The 23,278-nt window shown below is 38.7% G+C and overlaps 1 protein-coding gene across 1 annotated transcript; it reads left to right on the forward strand.

Annotated features, from left to right (window-relative positions):
* The first annotated feature begins 4,214 nt into the window (after positions 1 to 4,214).
* desma (desmin a) lies at positions 4,215 to 17,452 on the forward strand. The gene is made up of 10 exons (XM_061971813.2): positions 4,215 to 4,883; positions 5,545 to 5,605; positions 5,710 to 5,805; positions 9,918 to 10,079; positions 10,172 to 10,297; positions 10,815 to 10,925; positions 11,050 to 11,159; positions 11,225 to 11,277; positions 11,756 to 11,847; positions 17,211 to 17,452. Exons 1-10 carry the CDS (start codon positions 4,315 to 4,317, stop codon positions 17,250 to 17,252), a joined length of 1,422 nt encoding a protein of 473 aa, XP_061827797.1. The 5' UTR covers positions 4,215 to 4,314; the 3' UTR covers positions 17,253 to 17,452.
* Positions 17,453 to 23,278: the final 5,826 nt, after the last annotated feature.

The raw sequence follows: 23,278 nt of genomic DNA on the forward strand, positions 1-23,278 counted from the left end.
ACGAGAATGAGATGGTAAAAATGTAACCATGGTAACCAGAAGAGCTTTCCTAACCCTTTAAACCTGTTTGGGAAAAGTTACTATTATTAAAATTGATCATCCCAAATAATACATTGCGAGAATCAGTTTAAGTACAGAATCACGTTAAAACAAGAATCGATTCTGAATCAAATCGTCACCCCAGGAATCGAAATGGGATGGAATCGTTCTGTGCCCAAATTGCCTAAAAGGGGAGGAGTATATTTACAGCTAGAATTCACCAAGTCCAGTATTTCATATATATATATATATATATATATATATATATATATATATATATATATATATATATATATATATATATATATATATATACATATATACATATATATATATATACATATATACATATATACAGGTAAAAGCCAGTAAATTAGAATATTTTGAAAAACTTGATTTATTTCAGTAATTGCATTCAAAAGGTGTAACTTGTACATTATATTTATTCATTGCACACAGACTGATGCATTCAAATGTTTATTTCATTTAATTTTGATGATTTGAAGTGGCAACAAATGAAAATCCAAAATTCCGTGTGTCACAAAATTAGAATATTACTTAAGGCTAATACAAAAAAGGGATTTTTAGAAATGTTGGCCAACTGAAAAGTATGAAAATGAAAAATATGAGCATGTACAATACTCAATACTTGGTTGGAGCTCCTTTTGCCTCAATTACTGCGTTAATGCGGCGTGGCATGGAGTCGATGAGTTTCTGGCACTGCTCAGGTGTTATGAGAGCCCAGGTTGCTCTGATAGTGGCCTTCAACTCTTCTGCGTTTTTGGGTCTGGCATTCTGCATCTTCCTTTTCACAATACCCCACAGATTTTCTATGGGGCTAAGGTCAGGAGAGTTGGCGGGCCAATTTAGAACAGAAATACCATGTTCCGTAAACCAGGCACGGGTAGATTTTGCGCTGTGTGCAGGCGCCAAGTCCTGTTGGAACTTGAAATCTCCATCTCCATAGAGCAGGTCAGCAGCAGGAAGCATGAAGTGCTCTAAAACTTGCTGGTAGACGGCTGCGTTGACCCTGGATCTCAGGAAACAGAGTGGACCGACACCAGCAGATGACATGGCACCCCAAACCATCACTGATGATGGAAACTTTACACTAGACTTCAGGCAACGTGGATCCTGTGCCTCTCCTGTCTTCCTCCAGACTCTGGGACCTCGATTTCCAAAGGAAATGCAAAATTTGCATGGTTGGGTGATGGTTTGGGGTGCCATGTCATCTGCTGGTGTCGGTCCACTTTGTTTCCTGAGATCCAGGGTCAACGCAGCCGTCTACCAGCAAGTTTTAGAGCACTTCATGCTTCCTGCTGCTGACCTGCTCTATGGAGATGGAGATTTCAAGTTCCAACAGGACTTGGCGCCTGCACACAGCGCAAAATCTACCCGTGCCTGGTTTACGGACCATGGTATTTCTGTTCTAAATTGGCCCGCCAACTCCCCTGACCTTAGCCCCATAGAAAATCTGTGGGGTATTGTGAAAAGGAAGATGCAGAATGCCAGACCCAAAAACGCAGAAGAGTTGAAGGCCACTATCAGAGCAACCTGGGCTCTCATAACACCTGAGCAGTGCCAGAAACTCATCGACTCCATGCCACGCCGCATTAACGCAGTAATTGAGGCAAAAGGAGCTCCAACCAAGTATTGAGTATTGTACATGCTCATATTTTTCATTTTCATACTTTTCAGTTGGCCAACATTTCTAAAAATCCCTTTTTTGTATTAGCCTTAAGTAATATTCTAATTTTGTGACACACGGAATTTTGGATTTTCATTTGTTGCCACTTCAAATCATCAAAATTAAATGAAATAAACATTTGAATGCATCAGTCTGTGTGCAATGAATAAATATAATGTACAAGTTACACCTTTTGAATGCAATTACTGAAATAAATCAAGTTTTTCAAAATATTCTAATTTACTGGCTTTTACCTGTATATGTATATATATATATATATATATATATATATATATATATATATATATATATATAAGAAATACTTGACATTCAGTGAATTCTAGCTATATATATATATATATATATATATATATATATATATATATATATACGTATATATATATATATTTATTTTATTATATGTATATATATATATATATATATATATATATATATATATATATATATATATATATATATATATATACGTATATATATATATATTTATTTTATTATATGTATATATATATATATATATATATATATATATATATATATATATATATATATATATATATATATATATATATATATATATATATTAATATTATATATATACATATATGTATAAAATAAATACTTGAATTTCAGTGTTCATTTATTTACACATATACACACACATAACACTCATCTACTCATTGAAGGGTTGAATTGTCCATCCCTGTTCTATTCTCTGTCACTATTTTTCGAACCATGCTGTGTGGCACGCACAAAAGTGCTTTCATCAAATGCACTAGATGGCAGTATTGTCCTGTTTAAGAGTGTCACAACATTGCTGCTTTACGGTATACAAAAACGTTGTTGTGTGTTGTTGCCGCGCTGGGAGGACGTTAATGAAACTGCCTAGCAATAAACCCACATAAGAACCCAAGAACTCGCCCTCATGGACCTGAGTCCGCCTGAATTTCGGGAGATTTTCGGGAGAAAATTTGTCCCGGGAGGTTTTCGGGAGAGGCGCAGAATTTCGGGAGTCTCCCGGAAAATCCGGGAGGGTTGGCAAGTATGCCTGCAACAAAACCCCATAAATGTGAGATCCCTTACGTGAGAAAATGTGTTTGACCTTCTTGGCAGAGCCTCAGACTGTTCCTTACATAACTCCGGGTGAGTGACCCTTCTATAACTAAAGCCACTGACCGGGTAGGAACTCACATTTTATATCTCCCCGACATACCTGTTCTGGTCAAAAGTGTACGTACATTTGCAAAGAACATCATGTCATGGCTGTCAATCATTTCTACAACTCTTATTTTTTTGTGATGTAGTGATTGGATTAGCTCCAAATTGTTCAGGACAAGCTAAAACCATCAGCCCGGAGGTTGGGTCTTGGGTGCAGTTGGGTGTTCCAACGGGACAATGACCCCAAACACACCTCAAAAGTGGTAAAGGAATGGCTAAATCAGGCTAGAATGAAGGTTTTAGAATGGCCTTCCCAAAGTCCTGACTTAAACGTGTGGACAATGCTGAAGAAACAAGTCCATGTCAACACATTTAGCTGAACTGCAGCAATTTAGTGGTCAAGTGGTCAAGCAGAAGCTTGTGGATGGCTACCAAAAGCGCCTTATTGCAGGTCAACTTGCCAAGGGACATGTAAGCAAATATTAACATTGCTGTATGTATACTTTTGACCCTCACATTTTCAGTAGAGCCATAATAAATTCATCAAAGAAGCAAACTTCATGAATGTTTTTTGTGACCAACAAGTATGTGCTCCAATCACAAAAAATAAGAGTTGTAGAAATGATTGTAAAGTCAAGACAGCCATGACATGATGTTCTTTACACTTTTGACCACCACTGTATGTTAGAGCCCAAAATAGAATCTTTAGACTTGGAGGTATAGGTCTGTTACGTGCTCTACAGTGTTTAAGGGACTCTGCTGCTCACCGTACTATAATGGTCCGGGGTTGTTTGAGTGACCGCTCACATATGCGGCCTCAATCATGTACCCATTAAAGAACACTCACTCACACATGCAGGCTTTCAAGCTCTTGAAACAAGACCCGTTGGACAGCTGAATGGACGACTGGCAGACGGGGGAGCTGCTGGGAGAGAAAGTCAGTGGAAGATGTGGAGGAAAGACCTCTTTGGTCTTAGTATGGATCAAGAAGAGTGGAGTGCTTCTAAAAATGCCGCACCTACGCATATTTAGCTACGTGCCAGGGTCAACGATAGAAAGCCCACAGTACTAAAGATAACTTTTTTGTTGTGGCTTTTCTTTTGAGTCTTTAAGATGGTGCTGGTGATGAGTTACAAGCCTCGATTGGTACTATTAACCCTAATAAACCTGTTGAAGCCCAGATTAAGGTGAAGTGTAAAAAAAAGGAGACTCTGGAAAAGTGGTCAAACAGACGAGTTGATGGGAGGGCACCAAGATCGTGTCGGGGTGACGGTGGGCGTGGCAAAGCTACAAATAGCCGCGCTCACTGCTGGGCATTTCTTCACTTGGTCCCTCTCCCAGTTGCCCAGCAGGACAGTTGGGTTTTGGCTTCTCAAGCAACTCTATCACACCGCAGAGTCAAACCAGCCGCCATGAGCAAGTCCTATTCCTCCTCGGCCCAGACGGCCTCGTCATACCGCCGCACCTTTGGTTCTGGCGTTGGTTCAACCCCCATGTCTTCCCTCTTCTCCACTCACGGAGGTGGCCGCAGTTCAGGATCGAGTAAGTCTACTCGAGTCTATGAGGTGAAGAGCAGTGGCGTTCCCTCCTTTTCAAGCTACAGGGTCTCATCCGGGGGCGCCGGCATGGGCGCCTCCACAGCCATGCGCTCCTACGGCGAGAAACTCGACTTCAACCTGGCCGACGCCATGAACCAAGACTTCCTCAGCACAAGGACCAACGAGAAGGCCGAGCTTCAGCATCTCAACGACCGCTTTGCCAGCTACATTGAGAAAGTCCGTTTCCTGGAGCAGCAGAACGCGGCGCTGACCGTGGAGATCGAGCACCTGAAGGGCCGCGAGGGACCCGGCCGCGTGGCCGAGATGTTCGAGGAGGAAATGAGGGAGCTGAGGAGGCAGATAGAAGCTGCGTCCAACCAGCGCGCCCGTGTGGAGGTGGAGAGAGACAACCTGGCTGACGACCTGCAGAAGCTGAAGCTCAGGTAGGTAAGAGACCGGGTGAAGGTCTATAACAAACCCAGGAGATTCATTCACATTTAAGTATTCATGATTATTCACTGAATGCTCTTTAAGTGTTCAATTAGATAAGCCAAGGAACACACCTAGTCACACCTTTTAGATCTACGTTCTGCAGTCATTTCGGGTTCGCACTGAAGAGCTAATTGTAGAAACGGCTACAGAGCAGCACGGTGGAAGAGGGGTTAGTGCGTCTGCCTCACAAATCGAAGGTCCTAGGTTCGATCCCGGGCTCGGGATCTTTCTGTGTGGAGTTTGCATGTTCTCCCCGTGACTGAGTGGGTTCCCTCCGGGTACTCCGGCTTCCTCCCACCTTCAAAGACATGCACCTGGGGATAGGTTGATTGGCAACACTAAATGGTCCCTAGTGTGTGAATGTTGTCTATCTGTATTGCCCTGCAATGAGGTGGCGACTTGTCCAGGGTGCACCCTGCCTTCTACCCGAATGCAGCTGAGATAGACCCCGAATGGGACAGGCGGTAGAAAATGGATGGATGGATAGCACCAGGTGTAGTTTTTTAAATGCCAGACACCCCCAACCACTCAGGCTTCGTTGTGATGCTCTAGGACTCAAACAGTTTTCAGACTAGCGCAAGTCTCATTGTTTCTTCCTGTTTTTGCCCGAAGACTACAGGAGGAGATTCACCAGAAGGAAGAAGCCGAGAACAACTTATCTGCCTTCAGAGCCGTACGAAATGTTTTTCTTCCTATGTTCTATTTGACGCTCTGGCAGTATTAGCTCGGTGAAACCAGACCAGGTTGCGGTCAACCATTTCTTTGGTCTCTGTGCAGGACGTGGACAACGCTACTCTGGCCAGGCTGGACCTGGAGAGACGCATTGAAAGTCTGCAAGAAGAAATTGCATTCCTCAAGAAGATACATGAGGAGGTTTGTTACGAGCCTGGTGTGGTGTTGCATGTTTGTTGATAGCGAGGAGATGGACCATGTCTCGCTTCAACATACGAGCTGTTGAGAAACAAACAAAGCATGCGAAAAGAGGCCTCATCGTTGACCTTTGAGGAGGTCTAAAGTGCGGACTGCTTGGAGACAGCTGTGACCGTGAGGGGAGTAAAAAGTGTGTGTGAACAGATGCAACGTTATTTATACATTTGGTTGGACCTCAAGACAGCTGAGCCCGACCAAGACTCAATAAATGAGCCTCATATACAGTCATGGTCAAAAGTCCACATACACTTGTAAAGAACATCATGTCATGGCTGTCTTAACTTTACAATCATTCTTATTTTTTTGTGATGTAGTGATTGGAGCACATACCGTATTTTCCGCACTATAAGGCGCACCGGATTATTAGCCGCACCTTCAATGAATTACATATTTCATAACTTTGTCCACCAATAAGCCGCCCCGGATTATAAGCCGCGCCTACGCTGCGCTAAAGGGAATGTCAAAAAAACAGTCAGATAGTTCAGTCAAACTTTAATAATATATTGAAAACCAGCGTTCTAACAACTCTGTCCCAAAATGTACGCAAATGTGCAATCACAAACATAGTAAAATTCAAAATGGTGTAGAGCAATAGCAACATAATGTTGCTCGAACGTTAATGTCACAACACACAAAATAAACATAGCGCTCACCTTCTGAAGTTATTCTTCATTCGTAAATCCTTCGAATTCTTCGTCTTCGGTGTCCGAATTGAAAAGTTGCGCAAGCGTGGGATCCAAAATGGCCGGTTCCGTCTCGTCGAAGTCATCGGAGTCAGTGTCGCTGTTGTTGTCCAGTAGTTCTGTGAATCCTGCCTTCCGGAAAGCTCGGACCACAGTTGTGACCGAAATATCTGCCCAGGCATTTACGATCCACTGGCAAATGTTGGCGTATGTCGTCCGGCGCTGTCTGCCCGTCTTAGTGAAGGTGTGTTCGCCTTCGGAGCTGTGTGAAAAAAGCCACCCGGCCTCTTCGCGTAAACTTCCCTTAACCACTCGCTCATCTTTTCTTCATCCATCCCTTCGAGTTAGCTTTTATGATGACGCCGGCTGGAAAGGTCTCTTTTGGCAAGGTCTTCCTTTTGAATATCACCATGGGTGGAAGTTAGCATGGCAAGCTAGAACCACAGTGAAGGATGACTTCTCATTCCCTGTGGTGCGAATATTCACCGTACGTGCTCCCGTTGTATCCACAGTGCGGTTCACAGGAATATCAGTTGCTGTGAAATACGGTAGTAATCCGTGTGCGGATGGAGAGATTGCGTCTTTTCATGAACCGGATCCTTGTCGCTTTGTAGGAGCCATTTTGTGGTCTTTACAGATGTAAACACACAAAGGAAATGAAACGTACGGTGATATCCGTGCGCTTTTTCTTCTTTTACGCGGGCGGGTGGTTGCTTACAGTAGAAGAAGAAGCGCTTCCTGTTCTATGGGGGCGGGTGCTTACCTTGGCGGTTGCTTGCGTAGAAGAAGAAGCGCTTCCTGTTCTACCGGGAAAAAAGATGGCGGCTGTTTACCGAAGTTGCGAGACCTAAACTTTATGAAAATTAATCTTAATATTTATCCATATAGGGCTTCACGGTGGCAGAGGGGTTAGTGCATCTGCCTCACAATACGAAGGTCCTGAGTAGTCTTGGGTTCAATCCCGGGCTCGGGATCTTTCTGTGTGGAGTTTGCATGTCCTCCCCGTGACTGCGTGGGTTCCCTCCGGGTACTCCGGCTTCCTCCCACTTCCAAAGACATGCACCTGGGGATAAGTTGATTGGCAACACTAAATTGGCCCTAGTGTGTGGATGTGAGTGTGAATGTTGTCTGTCTATCTGTGTTGGCCCTGCGATGAGGTGGCGACTTGTCCAGGGTGTACCCCGCCTTCCGCCCGATTGTAGCTGAGATAGGCTCCAGCGCCCCCCGCGACCCCAAAGGGAATAAGCGGTAGAAAATGGATGGATGGATGGATTTATCCATATATAAAGCGCACCGGGTTAAAAGGCGCACTGTCAGCTTTTGAGTAAATTTGTGGTTTTTAGGTGCGGCTAATAGTGCGGAAAATACGGTATATGTCCCTTGGCAAGTTTACGGTAGCCATCCATAAGCTTCTGCTTGACCACTTGACCACTCCTCTTGACAAAAGTTTTCTGACATGGACTTGTTTCTTCAGCATTGTCCACACCTTTAAGTCAGGACTTTGGGAAGGCCATTCTAAAACCTTCATTCTAGCCTGATTTGGCCATTCCTTTACCACTTTTGAGGTGTGTTTGGGGTCATTGTCCTGTTGGAACACCCAACTGCGCCCAAGACCCAACTGATGATTTTAGCTTGTCCTGAAGAATTTGGAGCTAAAAGTGGAGGAGTTCAAGTACCTCGGAGTCTTGTTCACGAGTGAGGGAAGAGTGGATGGTGAGATCGACAGGCGGATCGGTGCGGCGTCTTCAGTAATGCGGACGCTGTATCGATCCGTTGTGGTGAAGAAGGAGCTGAGCCGGAAGGCAAAGCTCTCAATTTACCGGTCGATCTACGTTCCCATCCTCACCTATGGTCATGAGCTTTGGGTTATGACTGAAAGGACAAGATCACGGGTACAAGCGGCCGAAATGAGTTTCCTCCGCCGGGTGGCGGGGCTCTCCCTTAGAGATAGGGTGAGAAGCTCTGCCATCCGGGAGGAGCTCAAAGTAAAGCCGCTGCTCCTCCACATGGAGAGGAGCCAGATGAGGTGGTTCGGGCATCTGGTTAGGATGCCACCCGAACGCCTCCCTAGGGAGGTGTTTAGGGCACGTCCGACCGGTAGGAGGCCGCGGGGAAGACCCAGGACACGTTGGGAAGACTATGTCTCCCGGCTGGCCTGGGAACGCCTCGGGGTCCCACAGGAAGAGCTGGACGAAGTGGCTGGGGAGAGGGAAGTCTGGGCTTCCCTGCTTAGGCTGCTGCCCCCGCGACCCGACCTCGGATAAGCGGAAGAAGATGGATGGATGGATGGAAGAATTTGGAGCTAATCCTCCTTTTTCATTGTCCCATTTAAAGCAGCAGTTCCATGTGCACCAGGGTTTGATGGTGGCATGGTGTTCCTGGGATTAAATGCCTCACCTTTTCTCCTCCAAACATATTGCTGGGTATTGTGGCCAAACAGCTCAAAATTTGTTTCATCTGACCACAGAACTTTCCTCCAGAAGGTCTTATCTTTGTCCATGTGATGTTAGATGGAACACAAATGGAGCTGTTTGGCCACAATAGCCAGCAATATGTTTGGAAGAGAAAAGGTGAGGCCTTTAATCCCAGGAACACCATACCTACCGTCAAGCATGGTGGTGGTAGTATTATGCTCTGGGCCTGTTTTGCTGCCAATGGAACTACTGCTTTAAATGGGACAATGAAAAAGGAGGATTAGCTCCAAATTGTTCAGGACAAGCTAAAATCATCAGCCCGGAGGTTGGGTCTTGGGCGCAGTTGGGTGTTCCAACAGGACAATGACCCCAAACACACCTCAAAAGTGGTAAAGGAATGGCTAAATCAGGCTAGAATGAAGGTTTTAGAATGGCCTTCCCAAAGTCCTGACTTAAAGGTGTGGACAATGCTGAAGAAACAAGTCCATGTCAACACATTTAGCTGAAGTGCAGCAATTTAGTGGTCAAGTGGTCAAGCAGAAGCTTGTGGATGGCTACCAAAAGCGCCTTATTGCCGGTAAATTTGCCAAGGGACATGTAAGCAAATATTAACATTGCTGTATGTATACTTTTGATGTTCTTTACACGTGTATGTACACTTTTGACCAAGACTGTACATCGACTTTATACTCTTTCATCCTTTACATCCTTTAATACAACATTCTGTTCAGGGTGACACAAGACTAGGTGCACCCTGGACCTAATCCCAGGGAGCATCTAAACAAACACATGCACACCTTTGGACAGTCTCCAATTTACCCAGCATGCATTGGTTTTTCTACACTGATAACACCTAAAGTTACCAAAAGGTGGAACCAAAATATTTGCAATGATTAGTCCGTGAATGAGGTGTCTTGACCGTAGTCATTTAGTTTCTTGGCAACTGATTTCTTTACAGGAGATCCGTGAGCTGCAGAGCCAGATGCAGGACACGCAGGTGCAGATCCAGATGGACATGTCCAAACCCGACTTGACCGCCGCTCTGAGGGACATCCGCATGCAGTACGAGGGTATCGCGGCCAAGAACATCTCAGAGGCCGAGGACTGGTACAAGTCTAAGGTGGTCTACTTTCACTGATAATCACCAACCAAGTCTGTTCACTCTCAGGCATTAGAAAGACTTAGTCCACAGCTAACCCCGTCTTTCCTCAGGTCACGGATCTGAACACGGCCGTCTCAAAGAACAACGATGCCCTGCGTCAAGCCAAACAGGACAGCATGGAGTACAGACACCAGATCCAGTCCTACACCTGTGAGATTGACTCACTCAAGGGAACAGTGAGTACCGAACCGCAGAACTGGAAAGTGTGAAGCCACTATGTTGAACAGAAACCAACGGGCTTCTAATGACTGACATTTTCAGAAAGTAAGGAAGATAGGATAGTAAATGTGCTAGAAACACACCTCTGGTAGTACCACCAGGTCTTGAATAGAATAGAACTTTATTGTCATGCTACTAAATGAGTTTTTTTGTACAACCGAGGAGGAGTGTGGGGGGGACTCAGTTTGAGACCAGGAAAAAAACCTGAAGGACATAAGGACACACAGAAACTCCTGACTTGCAACAGTGTGTGGAATTGGTGGGCATTCGGTCCGAGGCTGCAGCCATCAGGGCTCTGCTCCGTAATCCACCAAACCGCCAGGGCTGGGGGTGGAGCAGTCCTTCTCATATAGGGGTTGCGACAGAAAATAATTGAGAAAGTTCACGGGTGTGTGTTATGTCCATAAGCCTGGAGGAAATACCCTTTAATACTCTGTGCCTTTTTGTCGACCGTCAATCTCTCGTCCACCACAGAACGAGTCTCTGCTGCGCCAGATGAGGGACATGGAGGACCGCATGGGTCGCGAGGCTTCCGGATACCAGGACACCATTACCCGTCTGGAGGAGGACATTGCCAAGATGAAGGTGAGTACTGCACATTCCCGCGTAAGAACGCCGAGCATGCTTGTACACACATGGGGTGTGCACCAGATGCTTTTATTTGCCAGCGTCGTCAAATGTTTGGAGAGGGTGTTTATTTGACTTGCAGGACGACATGGCCCGTCACCTGAGGGAGTACCAGGACCTGCTCAATGTGAAGATGGCTCTGGACATTGAGATCGCCACCTACCGCAAGCTGCTGGAGGGCGAGGAGAGCAGGTGAGTACCTTCGATCTTCAACCCTGCCAACCATGTTCTTAAACCTTCTCTGTGCCTTGGTCTAGGATCACCACCACCGGTCCGGTCCAGTCTGCCTACTCTTCCATTGGATTCAGAGGTAGGCCACACACCAAAACGCATGAAACACGGCACAGGAAGACTAATTATAGGCCCTCACCATATATGGGCTGTACTATTCTGAGGGCATCACATGTTACGCAACACATTCCCACCACGGAGTGGGGGTGACGGAGGCTGGGCCATGTGTACCTCAGTGACCCCCGGGCCCTGACTACCTCAAGAGCAGTGCTGCTGGCTGTTGGGTTGAGAGCTCGGGTTTTGAGCTCAGTAGTTAGCACGCTCGTCTCTCAATCCAGTTACCCGGGTTGGGTTTGAGTCCGGGGCAAGACACAAAGTAGGGACCAAACCGGGCGGGTTACATCGGGGAATGAGGTCTAGGAGGGGGGCAGTCCAGTGTGGCTGGGCCATGTGTGCGTAGCTAGACCTCAGTCCCTCAAGAGCAGTGCTGGTTGATAGCTCTGGCTTTTGGCTCGTTTGGACTTAGAACACCACCACTCTGACTCTTCTCTTTCCAGAGACCAGCCCTGAATTTCAGCCTCAGCGCTCCTCTGAGACCCACTCAAAGAAGACTGTGCTCATTAAGACCATCGAGACCCGCGATGGCGAGGTTGGAGCGCACACACACACACACACACACACACACACACACACACACACACACACACACACACACACACACACACACACACACACACACACATTCTTGTATTTGTTACCTTCTTGAGACCTGAGAAAAATGCCTACCTCTTTAGGACCAGCCTTTCTAGATATATAAAGAAGTGTATTTACAACATTAATAATATATACATACTATGCAAATATAAAAAAGCTTCTTGTGAAAAATGAGTTGGAATTTCACAAGAAAAAGGTCACAATTTCACAAGAAATACGTAGAACGTTGGCAGTATTATAATATATACATACTATGCAAATATAAAAACGCTTGTTGTGAAAAATGAGTTGGAATTTCACAAGAAAAAGGTCACAATTTCACAAGAAATACGTAGAACGTTGGCAGTATTATAATAAAAGTCCTTATTTTACTCAACGCGCGTCAACATTTTACAGGAAAAACTGAACATTTGTGCAATATTATGAGAAAAGTTGGAATTTTACTCAATAACAGTCGCAATTTTACAAGAAAAGCTTAAATTTTGTCAATTTTATGAAAAGATGCGTAATTTTGCTCGACAAAACTTTTAACATTTTGCCAATATTTTGAATAATAATTCGAATTTTACTTGGCAAAATGATGACAAAAGTCATCATTTTACTCAAAAAAATGTCACTATTTTACAAGAGCAACAAAAAAAATGGCAATATTGTGATAAAAGTAAGAGATTTTACATGACAAATGTCACCATTTTGCATTAAAAAGTCATATTTTTACATGAAAAACAGGAAAATATTGCAAATATTGAAAAACTGAACATTTGTGCAATATTATGAGAAAAGTTGGAATTTTACTCAATAACAGTCGCAATTTTACAAGAAAAGCTTAAATTTTGTCAATTTTATGAAAAGTTGCGTAATTTTGCTCGACAAAACTTTAACATTTTGCCAATATTTTGAATAATAATTAGAATTTTACTCGGCAAAATGATGACAAAAGTCATCATTTTACTCAAAAAAATGTCACTATTTTACAAGAACAACAAAAAAAATGGCAATATTGTGATAAAAGTAAGAGATTTTACATGACAAATGTCACCATTTTGCATTAAAAAGTCATATTTTTACATGAAAAACAGGAAAATATTGCAAATATTGAAAAACTGAACATTTGTGCAATATTATGAGAAAAGTTGGAATTTTACTCAATAACAGTCGCAATTTTACAAGAGAAGCTTAAATTTTGTCAATTTTATGAAAAGATGCGTAATTTTGCTCGACAAAACTTTAACATTTTGCCAATATTTTGAATAATAATTCGAATTTTACTTGGCAAAATGATGACAAAAGTCATAATTTTACTCAAAAAAATGTCACTATTTTACAAGAACAACCAAAAAAAATGGCAATATTGTGATAAAAGTAAGAGATTTTACATGACAAATGTCACCATTTTGCATTAAAAAGTCATATTTTTACATGAAAAACAGGAAAATATTGCAATATTACAGAAACAGAAAGAATATGAGAAATTGTTCCCAATTTTATCACAAAAAAGTCGACACATTGTGAGAAAAAGACTGCTTTTAGTAATTTATTTATTTTTATTTTTGTTTGTAATAGGTTTTTAATCTTCATTATTTACTTCAAGTTATTACAGTATGTCTCTATATACATATTTATTTATTACAAAAAAAAATTGGGGGCAAAGGGGGCGCATTTCAATTTCTTACACACACTTGTTATTTCATATGTTGACCAGAGGGGGAGCACTTTTAAAAGCGACACACAGTCAATTTGAAAAATCCCTCCTTTTTGGGACCACCCTCATTTTGATAGATGTCACCACAAATGAGACGTTGTCTATTAGATGCAATGTTATTGGGACCAATATGACCAATGTTTCTGTAGGTTAAAGGTATCAATAGGTTAAAGATATCAATAGGTTAAAGGTATCAATAGGTTAAAGGTATCAATAGGTTAAAGGTATAAATAGGTTAAAGGTATCAATAGGTTAAATGTATCAATAGGTTAAAGGTATAAATAGGTTAAAGGTATCAATAGGTTAAAGGTATCAATAGGTTAAAGGTATCAATTGGTTAAAGGTATCAATAGGTTAAATGTATCAATTGGTTAAAGGTATCAATAGGTTAAAGGTATCAATAGGTTAAAGGTATAAATAGGTTAAAGGTATCAATAGGTTAAATGTATCAATAGGTTAAAGGTATCAATTGGTTAAAGGTATCAATAGGTTAAAGGTATAAGTAGGTTAAAGGTATCATAAGTTAAATGTATCAATAGGTTAAAGGTATCAATAGGTTAAAGGTATCAATAGGTTAAAGGTATCAATAGGTTAAAAGTATCAATAGGTTAAAGGTATCAATACGTTAAAGGTATCAATACGTTAAAGGTATCAATAGGTTAAAGGTATCATAAGTTAAATGTATCAATAGGTTAAATGTATCAATTGGTTAAAGGTATCAATAGGTTAAAGGTATCAATAGGTTAAAGGTATAAATAGGTTAAAGGTATCAATAGGTTAAATGTATCAATAGGTTAAAGGTATCAATTGGTTAAAGGTATCAATAGGTTAAAGGTATAAGTAGGTTAAAGGTATCATAAGTTAAATGTATCAATAGGTTAAAGGTATCAATAGGTTAAAGGTATCATAAGTTAAATGTATCAATAGGTTAAAGGTATCAATAGGTTAAAGGTATCAATAGGTTAGTACAATACGTTAAAGGTATCAATACGTTAAAGGTATCAATAGGTTAAAGGTATCAATAGGTTAAAGGTATAAATAGGTTAAAGGTATCAATAGGTTAAATGTATCAATAGGTTAAAGGTATCAATAGGTTAAAGGTATCAATAGGTTAAAGGTATCATAAGTTAAATGTATCAATAGGTTAAAGGTATCAATTGGTTAAAGGTATCAATAGGTTAAATGTATCAATTGGTTAAAGGTATCAATAGGTTAAAGGTATCATAAGTTAAATGTATCAATAGGTTAAAGGTATCAATAGGCTAAATGTATCATAAGTTAAATGTATCAATTGGTTAAAGGTATCAATAGGCTAAATGTATCAATTGGTTAAAGGTATCAATAGGTTAAAGGTATCATAAGTTAAATGTATCAATAGGTTAAAGGTATCAATAGGTTAAATGTATCAATTGGTTAAAGGTATCATAAGTTAAATGTATCAATAGGTTAAAGGTATCAATTGGTTAAAGGTATCATAAGTTAAATGTATCAATTGGTTAAAGGTATCAATAGGCTAAAGGTATTAATTGGTTAAAGGTATCATAAGTTAAATGTATCAATAGGTTAAAGGTATCAATAGGTTAAAGGTATCAATAGGTTAAAGGTATCAATAGGTCAAATGTATCAATAGGTTAAAGGTATCAATAGGTTAAAGGTATCATAAGTTAAATGTATCAATAGGTTAAAGGTATCAATAGGTTAAATGTATCAATAGGTTAAATGTATCAATTGGTTAAAGGTATCAATAGGCTAAATGTATCAATTGGTTAAAGGTATCAATAGGTTAAAGGTATCATAAGTTAAATGTATCAATTGGTTAAAGGTATCAATTGGTTAAAGGTATCAATAGGTTAAAGGTATCATAAGTTAAATGTATCAATAGGTTAAAGGTATCAATAGGTTAAAGGTATCATAAGTTAAATGTATCAATAGGTTAAAGGTATCAATAGGTTAAATGTATCAATTGGTTAAAGGTATCAATAGGCTAAATGTATCAATTGGTTAAAGGTATCAATAGGTTAAAGGTATCATAAGTTAAATGTATCAATAGGTTAAAGGTATCAATAGGTTAAAGGTATCATAAGTTAAATGTATCAATAGGTTAAAGGTATCAATAGGTTAAAGGTATCATAAGTTAAATGTATCAATTGGTTAAAGGTATCAATAGGCTAAAGGTATTAATTGGTTAAAGGTATCATAAGTTAAATGTATCAATAGGTTAAAGGTATCAATAGGTTAAAGGTATCAATAGGTTAAAGGTATCAATAGGTCAAATGTATCAATAGGTTAAAGGTATCAATAGGTTAAAGGTATCATAAGTTAAATGTATCAATAGGTTAAAGGTATCAATAGGTTAAATGTATCAATAGGTTAAATGTATCAATTGGTTAAAGGTATCAATAGGCTAAATGTATCAATTGGTTAAAGGTATCAATAGGTTAAAGGTATCATAAGTTAAATGTATCAATTGGTTAAAGGTATCAATTGGTTAAAGGTATCAATAGGTTAAAGGTATCATAAGTTAAATGTATCAATAGGTTAAAGGTATCAATAGGTTAAAGGTATCATAAGTTAAATGTATCAATAGGTTAAAGGTATCAATAGGTTAAATGTATCAATTGGTTAAAGGTATCAATAGGCTAAATGTATCAATTGGTTAAAGGTATCAATAGGTTAAAGGTATCATAAGTTAAATGTATCAATAGGTTAAAGGTATCATAAGTTAAATGTATCAATAGGTTAAAGGTATCAATAGGTTAAAGGTATCATAAGTTAAATGTATCAATAGGTTAAAGGTATCAATAGGTTAAAGGTATCAATAGGTTAAAGGTATCATAAGTTAAATGTATCAATAGGTTAAATGTATCAATTGGTTAAAGGTATCAATAGGCTAAAGGTATTAATTGGTTAAAGGTATCAATTGGTTAAAGGTATCAATAGGTTAAAGGTATCAATAGGTTAAAGGTATCAATAGGTTAAAGGTATCAATATGTTACCTAGCTTGATGTAAGGTGTCACGCTACTTTTGATGTGGTTTCATGTGAACAAGACAGCCTCATAAGTGCAGCAAGTTCAATGCGGGAAATATCAACAAGCAGTATCGCACTCAAATGACCTTGATATCACCCAGGAAGAGGCAACATCACACTGTGACACAGCAGACAACAACAACATACGCACACGTACACGATGGGAATATTGGACAACAAATCAATGAGTGAAGTGACAAACTGGCCATCCAAACAATACCCCGTTTGTTGACAAGAAGACATGGCAGCCATGGAAGTACATTCAGTCTCTTTATCTAGCGGAGGTAACACAATCTGGGGAAAAGGTTCAAAAGAGTTGGCGTCAAAGCCGACAAAGTGTGCTGCTAACTGCTAAAGCTAACAAAACATAGTCACACGTCAAGGTTAGAAGACTTTGTTTGGGAAAAAAAAACATTATGAAGTAGCTTTTTATAAGCTAAAACAACCTAAAATATGCTTTATCAGCCGCGTAAACCATCTTGAGTCCTAGCACCCCCCCCCCCCCCTCACCATGATGCTTCACTGGATTGAAATTTCTCTCACATCACACCCTTGGATGGTCCTCAGGTGGTCAGCGAGTCCACGCAGCACCAGCAGGACATCATGTGAGCGTCGGCCACGGAGGAGAAGCATCTTGACGAGGAGAAATGATTAGCCTGCAGGGAAGCTAGCATACCACAGTTAGCATTTGGAGCGGCGAGGGGCGGTGTGGCGGGAAAGTGGAAACAGGAAGTGAGTCGTGTGACCTTGGGAAGAGTGTGAGATTGTCTGCTTCGCCCAAATAAACATTTGTTACCACCAGCCTTCTGCCAACATACCTTTTTTTTTGTATGACTTTTTACATTGAAAAGGTTTCTTCTAATTCTTCTAATGATTGGTCAAAGTTGGAATCTTAAATACACAATTCCACTCCCTGACCACCTGAGGGCACCACAGACTGTGAATGGTTTTTTTTTTTTTTTTAATCCTTTTTTTTTAGGTATATGTAGGCTAGTTCTAGTTTTTTTTTGTTTTTTTTTTACTATTTATTTTACTTGTTGGGGGCAGCTATTTGCTGTTTTAGCATTGTTGTTTTGTTTTTGTGGGTTTTTTTTAAATGCACTGTAGCACTTTGAGGTTGTTTGCTCAATGTAAAGTGCTTTTACAAAAAAATATATTATTATTATTACTACTACTACTACTAATAATAATAATAATAGGGTTCGACAAACATCTCAATCGTGATCGACGTCTATCAATCTATCTGGGAAAAATACACAAAAAAAGTCTATAAACCCAATTTTATTTTGGTTTGGATCAGTGTTTTTTTGGTTTAAAGATAAGAAAATACAAGAAAAATAATGCGGCATCCCTTATTTAAAAAAAAAAAAAAATCATTGTTTTTAGATATATGTGTGCTAGTTCTAGCTATTAGGCTGTACTATTTTTTTTTTTTTTCCTATTTATTTTACTTGTTGGGGGCAGCTATTTGTGGTTTTAGCATTGTTTTGTTTTTGTCTTTTTTTTTAAATGCACTGTAGCACTTTGAGGTTGTTTGCTCAATGTAAAGTGCTTTTACAAATAAAAACTATTATTATTAATAATAATAATAATACTAATAATAGGGTTTGACAAACATCTCAATCGTGATCGATGCCTATCAATCTATCTGGGAAAAATACACAAAAAAAGTCTATAAACCCGATTTCATTTTGGTTTGGATCAGTGTTTTTTTGGTTTAAAGGTAAGAAAATACAAGAAAAATAATGCGGCATCCCGACGATTGCAGTCAACAAAGAAGGAACGCTCTTTGCTGCAATCATGCACCGCCTTTTTTCGGACTATATAAGCCGCACCCACGCAACTTTACAAGAAAAACATATTTTCCATATATAAGACGCAGCAGACTATAAGCTGCACCCAGGAAAACAACTTAATTTTTGAGTAAAATTCAGAAGCTAGCGAACTGAGCAAGTCTCGGCATGGCAGACGCACGCTTTCAGCAAAACTATTTAAAAAGTTAGGTCTGTTAAAAATTGTTCTAATAAATATTTATATATGACATTTTTATGAGGAGTTCATGAGAAGACCTCATAAATGTCCAGACACACTAACTCTTCTAATGTTTGGTCAAAGTTGGAATCTTAAATACTCAATTCCACTCCCTGACCACCTGAAATACCACAGACTGTGAATGTTTTTTTTTTTTTTAAAAAGGCTTAAAACCCCTTCTTTTAAAAAAAAAAATCATTGTTTTTCGATATATGTGTGCTAGTTCTAGCTATTAGGCTGTTCTAGTTTTTTCTTTCTTTTTTTTTCCTATTTATTTTACTTGTTGGGGGCAGCTATTTGTGGTTTTAGCATTGTTTTGTTTTTGTCTTTTTTGTAAAATGCACTGTAGCACTTTGAGGTTGTTTGCTCAATGTAAAGTGCTTTTACAAATAAAAACTATTATTATTAATAATAATAATAATAATAATAATAATAGGGTTCGACAAACATCTCAATCGTGATCGATGCCTATCAATCTATCTGGGAAAAATACACAAAAAAGTCAATAAACCCGATTTCATTTTGGTTTGGATCAGTGTTTTTTGGGTTTAAAGATAAGAAAATACAAGAAAAATAATGCGGCATCCCGACGATTGCAGTCAACAAAGAAGGAACGCTCTTTGCTGCAATCATGCACCGCCTTTTTTCGGACTATATAAGCCGCACCCACGCAACTTTACAAGAAAAACATATTTTCCATATATAAGACGCAGCAGACTATAAGCTGCACCCAGGAAAACAACTTAATTTTTGAGTAAAATTCAGAAGCTAGCGAACTGAGCAAGTCTCGGCATGGCAGACGCACGCTTTCAGCAAAACTATTTAAAAAGTTAGGTCTGTTAAAAATTGTTCTAATAAATATTTATATTATGACATTTTTATGAGGAGTTCATGAGAAGACCTCATAAATGTCCAGACACACTAACTCTTCTAATGTTTGGTCAAAGTTGGAATCTTAAATACTCAATTCCACTCCCTGACCACCTGAAATACCACAGACTGTGAATGTTTTTTAAAAAAGGCTTAAAACCCCTTTAAAAAAAAAAAAAAAAAAAATGTTTTTAGATATATGTGTGCTAGTTCTAGCTATTAGGCTGTTCTATTTTTTTTTTTTTTTCCTATTTATTTTACTTGTTGGGGGCAGCTATTTGTGGTTTTAGCATTGTTTTGTTTTTGTCTTTTTTTTAAATGCACTGTAGCACTTTGAGGTTGTTTGCTCAATGTAAAGTGCTTTTACAAATAAAAACTATTATTATTAATAATAATAATAATACTAATAATAATAATAGGGTTCGACAAACATCTCAATCGTGATCGATGCCTATCAATCTATCTGGGAAAAATACACACAAAAGTCTATAAACCCGATTTCATTTTGGTTTGGATCAGTGTTTTTTTGGTTTAAAGATAAGAAAATACAAGAAAAATAATGCGGCATCCCGACGATTGCAGTCAACAAAGAAGGAACGCTCTTTGCTGCAATCATGCACCGCCTTTTTTCGGACTATATAAGCCGCACCCACGCTACTTTACAAGAAAAACATATTTTCCATATATAAGACGCAGCAGACTATAAGCTGCACCCAGGAAAACAACTTAATTTTTGAGTAAAATTCAGAAGCTAGCGAACTGAGCAAGTCTCGGCATGGCAGACGCACGCTTTCAGCAAAACTATTTAAAAAGTTAGGTCTGTTAAAAATTGTTCTAATAAATATTTATATTATGACATTTTTATGAGGAGTTCATGAGAAGACCTCATAAATGTCCAGACACACTAACTCTTCTAATGTTTGGTCAAAGTTGGAATCTTAAATACTCAATTCCACTCCCTGACCACCTGAAATACCACAGACTGTCAATGTTTTTTAAAAAAGGCTTAAAACCCCTTTAAAAAAAAAAAAAAAAAATGTTTTTAGATATATGTGTGCTAGGTCTAGCTATTAGGCTGTTCTATTTTTTTTTTTTTTTCCTATTTATTTTACTTGTTGGGGGCAGCTATTTGTGGTTTTAGCATTGTTTTGTTTTTGTCTTTTTTTTTAAATGCACTGTAGCACTTTGAGGTTGTTTGCTCAATGTAAAGTGCTTTTATAAATAAAAAACTATTATTATTATTAATAATAATAATAATAATAATAGGATTCGACAAACATCTCAATCGTGATCGATGCCTATCAATCTATCTGGGAAAAATACACAAAAAAGTCTATAAACCCGATTTCATTTTGGTTTGGATCAGTGTTTTTTTGGTTTAAAGATAAGAAAATACAAGAAAAATAATGCGGCATCCCGACGATTGCAGTCAACAAAGAAGGAACGCTCTTTGCTGCAATCATGCACCGCCTTTTTTCGGACTATATAAGCCGCACCCACGCAACTTTACAAGAAAAACATATTTTCCATATATAAGACGCAGCAGACTATAAGCTGCACCCAGGAAAACAACTTAATTTTTGAGTAAAATTCAGAAGCTAGCGAACTGAGCAAGTCTCGGCATGGCAGACGCACGCTTTCAGCAAAACTATTTAAAAAGTTAGGTCTGTTAAAAATTGTTCTAATAAATATTTATATTATGACATTTTTATGAGGAGTTCATGAGAAGACCTCATAAATGTCCAGACACACTAACTCTTCTAATGTTTGGTCAAAGTTGGAATCTTAAATACTCAATTCCACTCCCTGACCACCTGAAATACCACAGACTGTGAATGTTTTTTAAAAAAGGCTTAAAACCCCTTCTTTTTAAAAAAAAAAATCATTGTTTTTAGATATATGTGTGCTAGGTCTAGCTATTAGGCTGTTCTATTTTTTTTTTCCCCTATTTATTTTACTTGTTGGGGGCAGCTATTTGTGGTTTTAGCATTGTTTTGTTTTTGTCTTTTTTTTTAAATGCACTGTAGCACTTTGAGGTTGTTTGCTCAATGTAAAGTGCTTTTACAAATAAAAACTATTATTATTAATAATAATAATAATAATAATACTAGGATTCGACAAACATCTCAATCGTGATCGATGCTTATCAATCTATCTGGGAAAAATACACAAAAAAGTCTATAAACCCGATTTCATTGTGGTTTGGATCAGTGTTTTTTTGGTTTAAAGATAAGAAAATACAAGAAAAATAATGCGGCATCCCGACGATTGCAGTCAACAAAGAAGGAACGCTCTTTGCTGCAATCATGCACCGCCTTTTTTCGGACTATATAAGCCGCACCCACGCTACTTTACAAGAAAAACATATTTTCCATATATAAGACGCAGCAGACTATAAGCTGCACCCAGGAAAACAACTTAATTTTTGAGTAAAATTCAGAAGCTAGCGAACTGAGCAAGTCTCGGCATGGCAGACGCACGCTTTCAGCAAAACTATTTAAAAAGTTAGGTCTGTTAAAAATTGTTCTAATAAATATTTATATTATGACATTTTTATGAGGAGTTCATGAGAAGACCTCATAAATGTCCAGACACACTAACTCTTCTAATGTTTGGTCAAAGTTGGAATCTTAAATACTCAATTCCACTCCCTGACCACCTGAAATACCACAGACTGTGAATGTTTTTTTTTTAAAAAAGGCTTAAAATCCCTTATTTAAAAACAAACAAACATTGTATGTAGATATATGTGTGCTAGTTCTAGCTATTAGGCTGTTCTAGTTTTTTTTTTTTTTTTCCTATTTATTTTACTTGTTGGGGGCAGCTATTTGTAGTTTTAGCATTGTTTTGTTTTTGTCTTTTTTTAAAAATGCACTGTAGCACTTTGAGTTTGTTTGCTCAATGTAAAGTGCTTTTATAAATAAAAACTATTATTATTATTAATAATAATAATAATAGGATTCGACAAACATTTCAATCGTGATCGATGCCTATCAATCTATCTGGGAAAAATACACAAAAAAGTCTATAAACCCGATTTCATTTTGGTTTGGATCAGTGTTTTTTTGGTTTAAAGATAAGAAAATACAAGAAAAATAATGCGGCATCCCGACGATTGCAGTCAACAAAGAAGGAACGCTCTTTGCTGCAATCATGCACCGCCTTTTTTCGGACTACATAAGCCGCACCCACGCTACTTTACAAGAAAAACATATTTTCCATATATAAGACGCAGCAGACTATAAGCTGCACCCAGGAAAACAACTTAGTTTTTGAGTAAAATTCAGAAGCTAGCGAACTGAGCAAGTCTCGGCATGGCAGACGCACGCTTTCAGCAAAACTATTTAAAAAGTTAGGTCTGTTAAAAATTGTTCTAATAAATATTTATATATGACATTTTTATGAGGAGTTCATGAGAAGACCTCATAAATGTCCAGACACACTAACTCTTCTAATGTTTGGTCAAAGTTGGAATCTTAAATACTCAATTCCACTCCCTGACCACCTGAAATACCACAGACTGTGAATGTTTTTTTAAAAAAGGCTTAAAACCCCTTCTTTTTAAAAAGAAAATCATTGTTTTTAGATATATGTGTGCTAGTTCTAGCTATTAGGCTGTTCTAGTTTGTTTTTTTTGTTTTTTTCCTATTTATTTTACTTGTTGGAGGCAGCTATTTGTGGTTTTAGCATTGTTTTGTTTTTGTCTTTTTTTTAAAATGCACTGTAGCACTTTG

The sequence above is a fragment of the Nerophis lumbriciformis genome, linkage group LG13 (genome assembly GCF_033978685.3).
Source record: "Nerophis lumbriciformis linkage group LG13, RoL_Nlum_v2.1, whole genome shotgun sequence".
Taxonomy (NCBI): Eukaryota; Metazoa; Chordata; class Actinopteri; order Syngnathiformes; family Syngnathidae; genus Nerophis; species Nerophis lumbriciformis.

Excerpts from the sequence above, each read along its gene's own strand:
- desma (XM_061971813.2), top strand. The coding sequence starts at position 4,315 with ATGAGCAAGTCCTATTCCTCCTCGGCCCAGACGGCCTCGTCATACCGC. Across the intron at positions 5,806-9,917 it reads TCAAGAAGATACATGAGGAG|GAGATCCGTGAGCTGCAGAG; the intron begins GTTTGTTACGAG and ends ATTTCTTTACAG. Across the intron at positions 10,926-11,049 it reads AGGACATTGCCAAGATGAAG|GACGACATGGCCCGTCACCT; the intron begins GTGAGTACTGCA and ends TTTGACTTGCAG.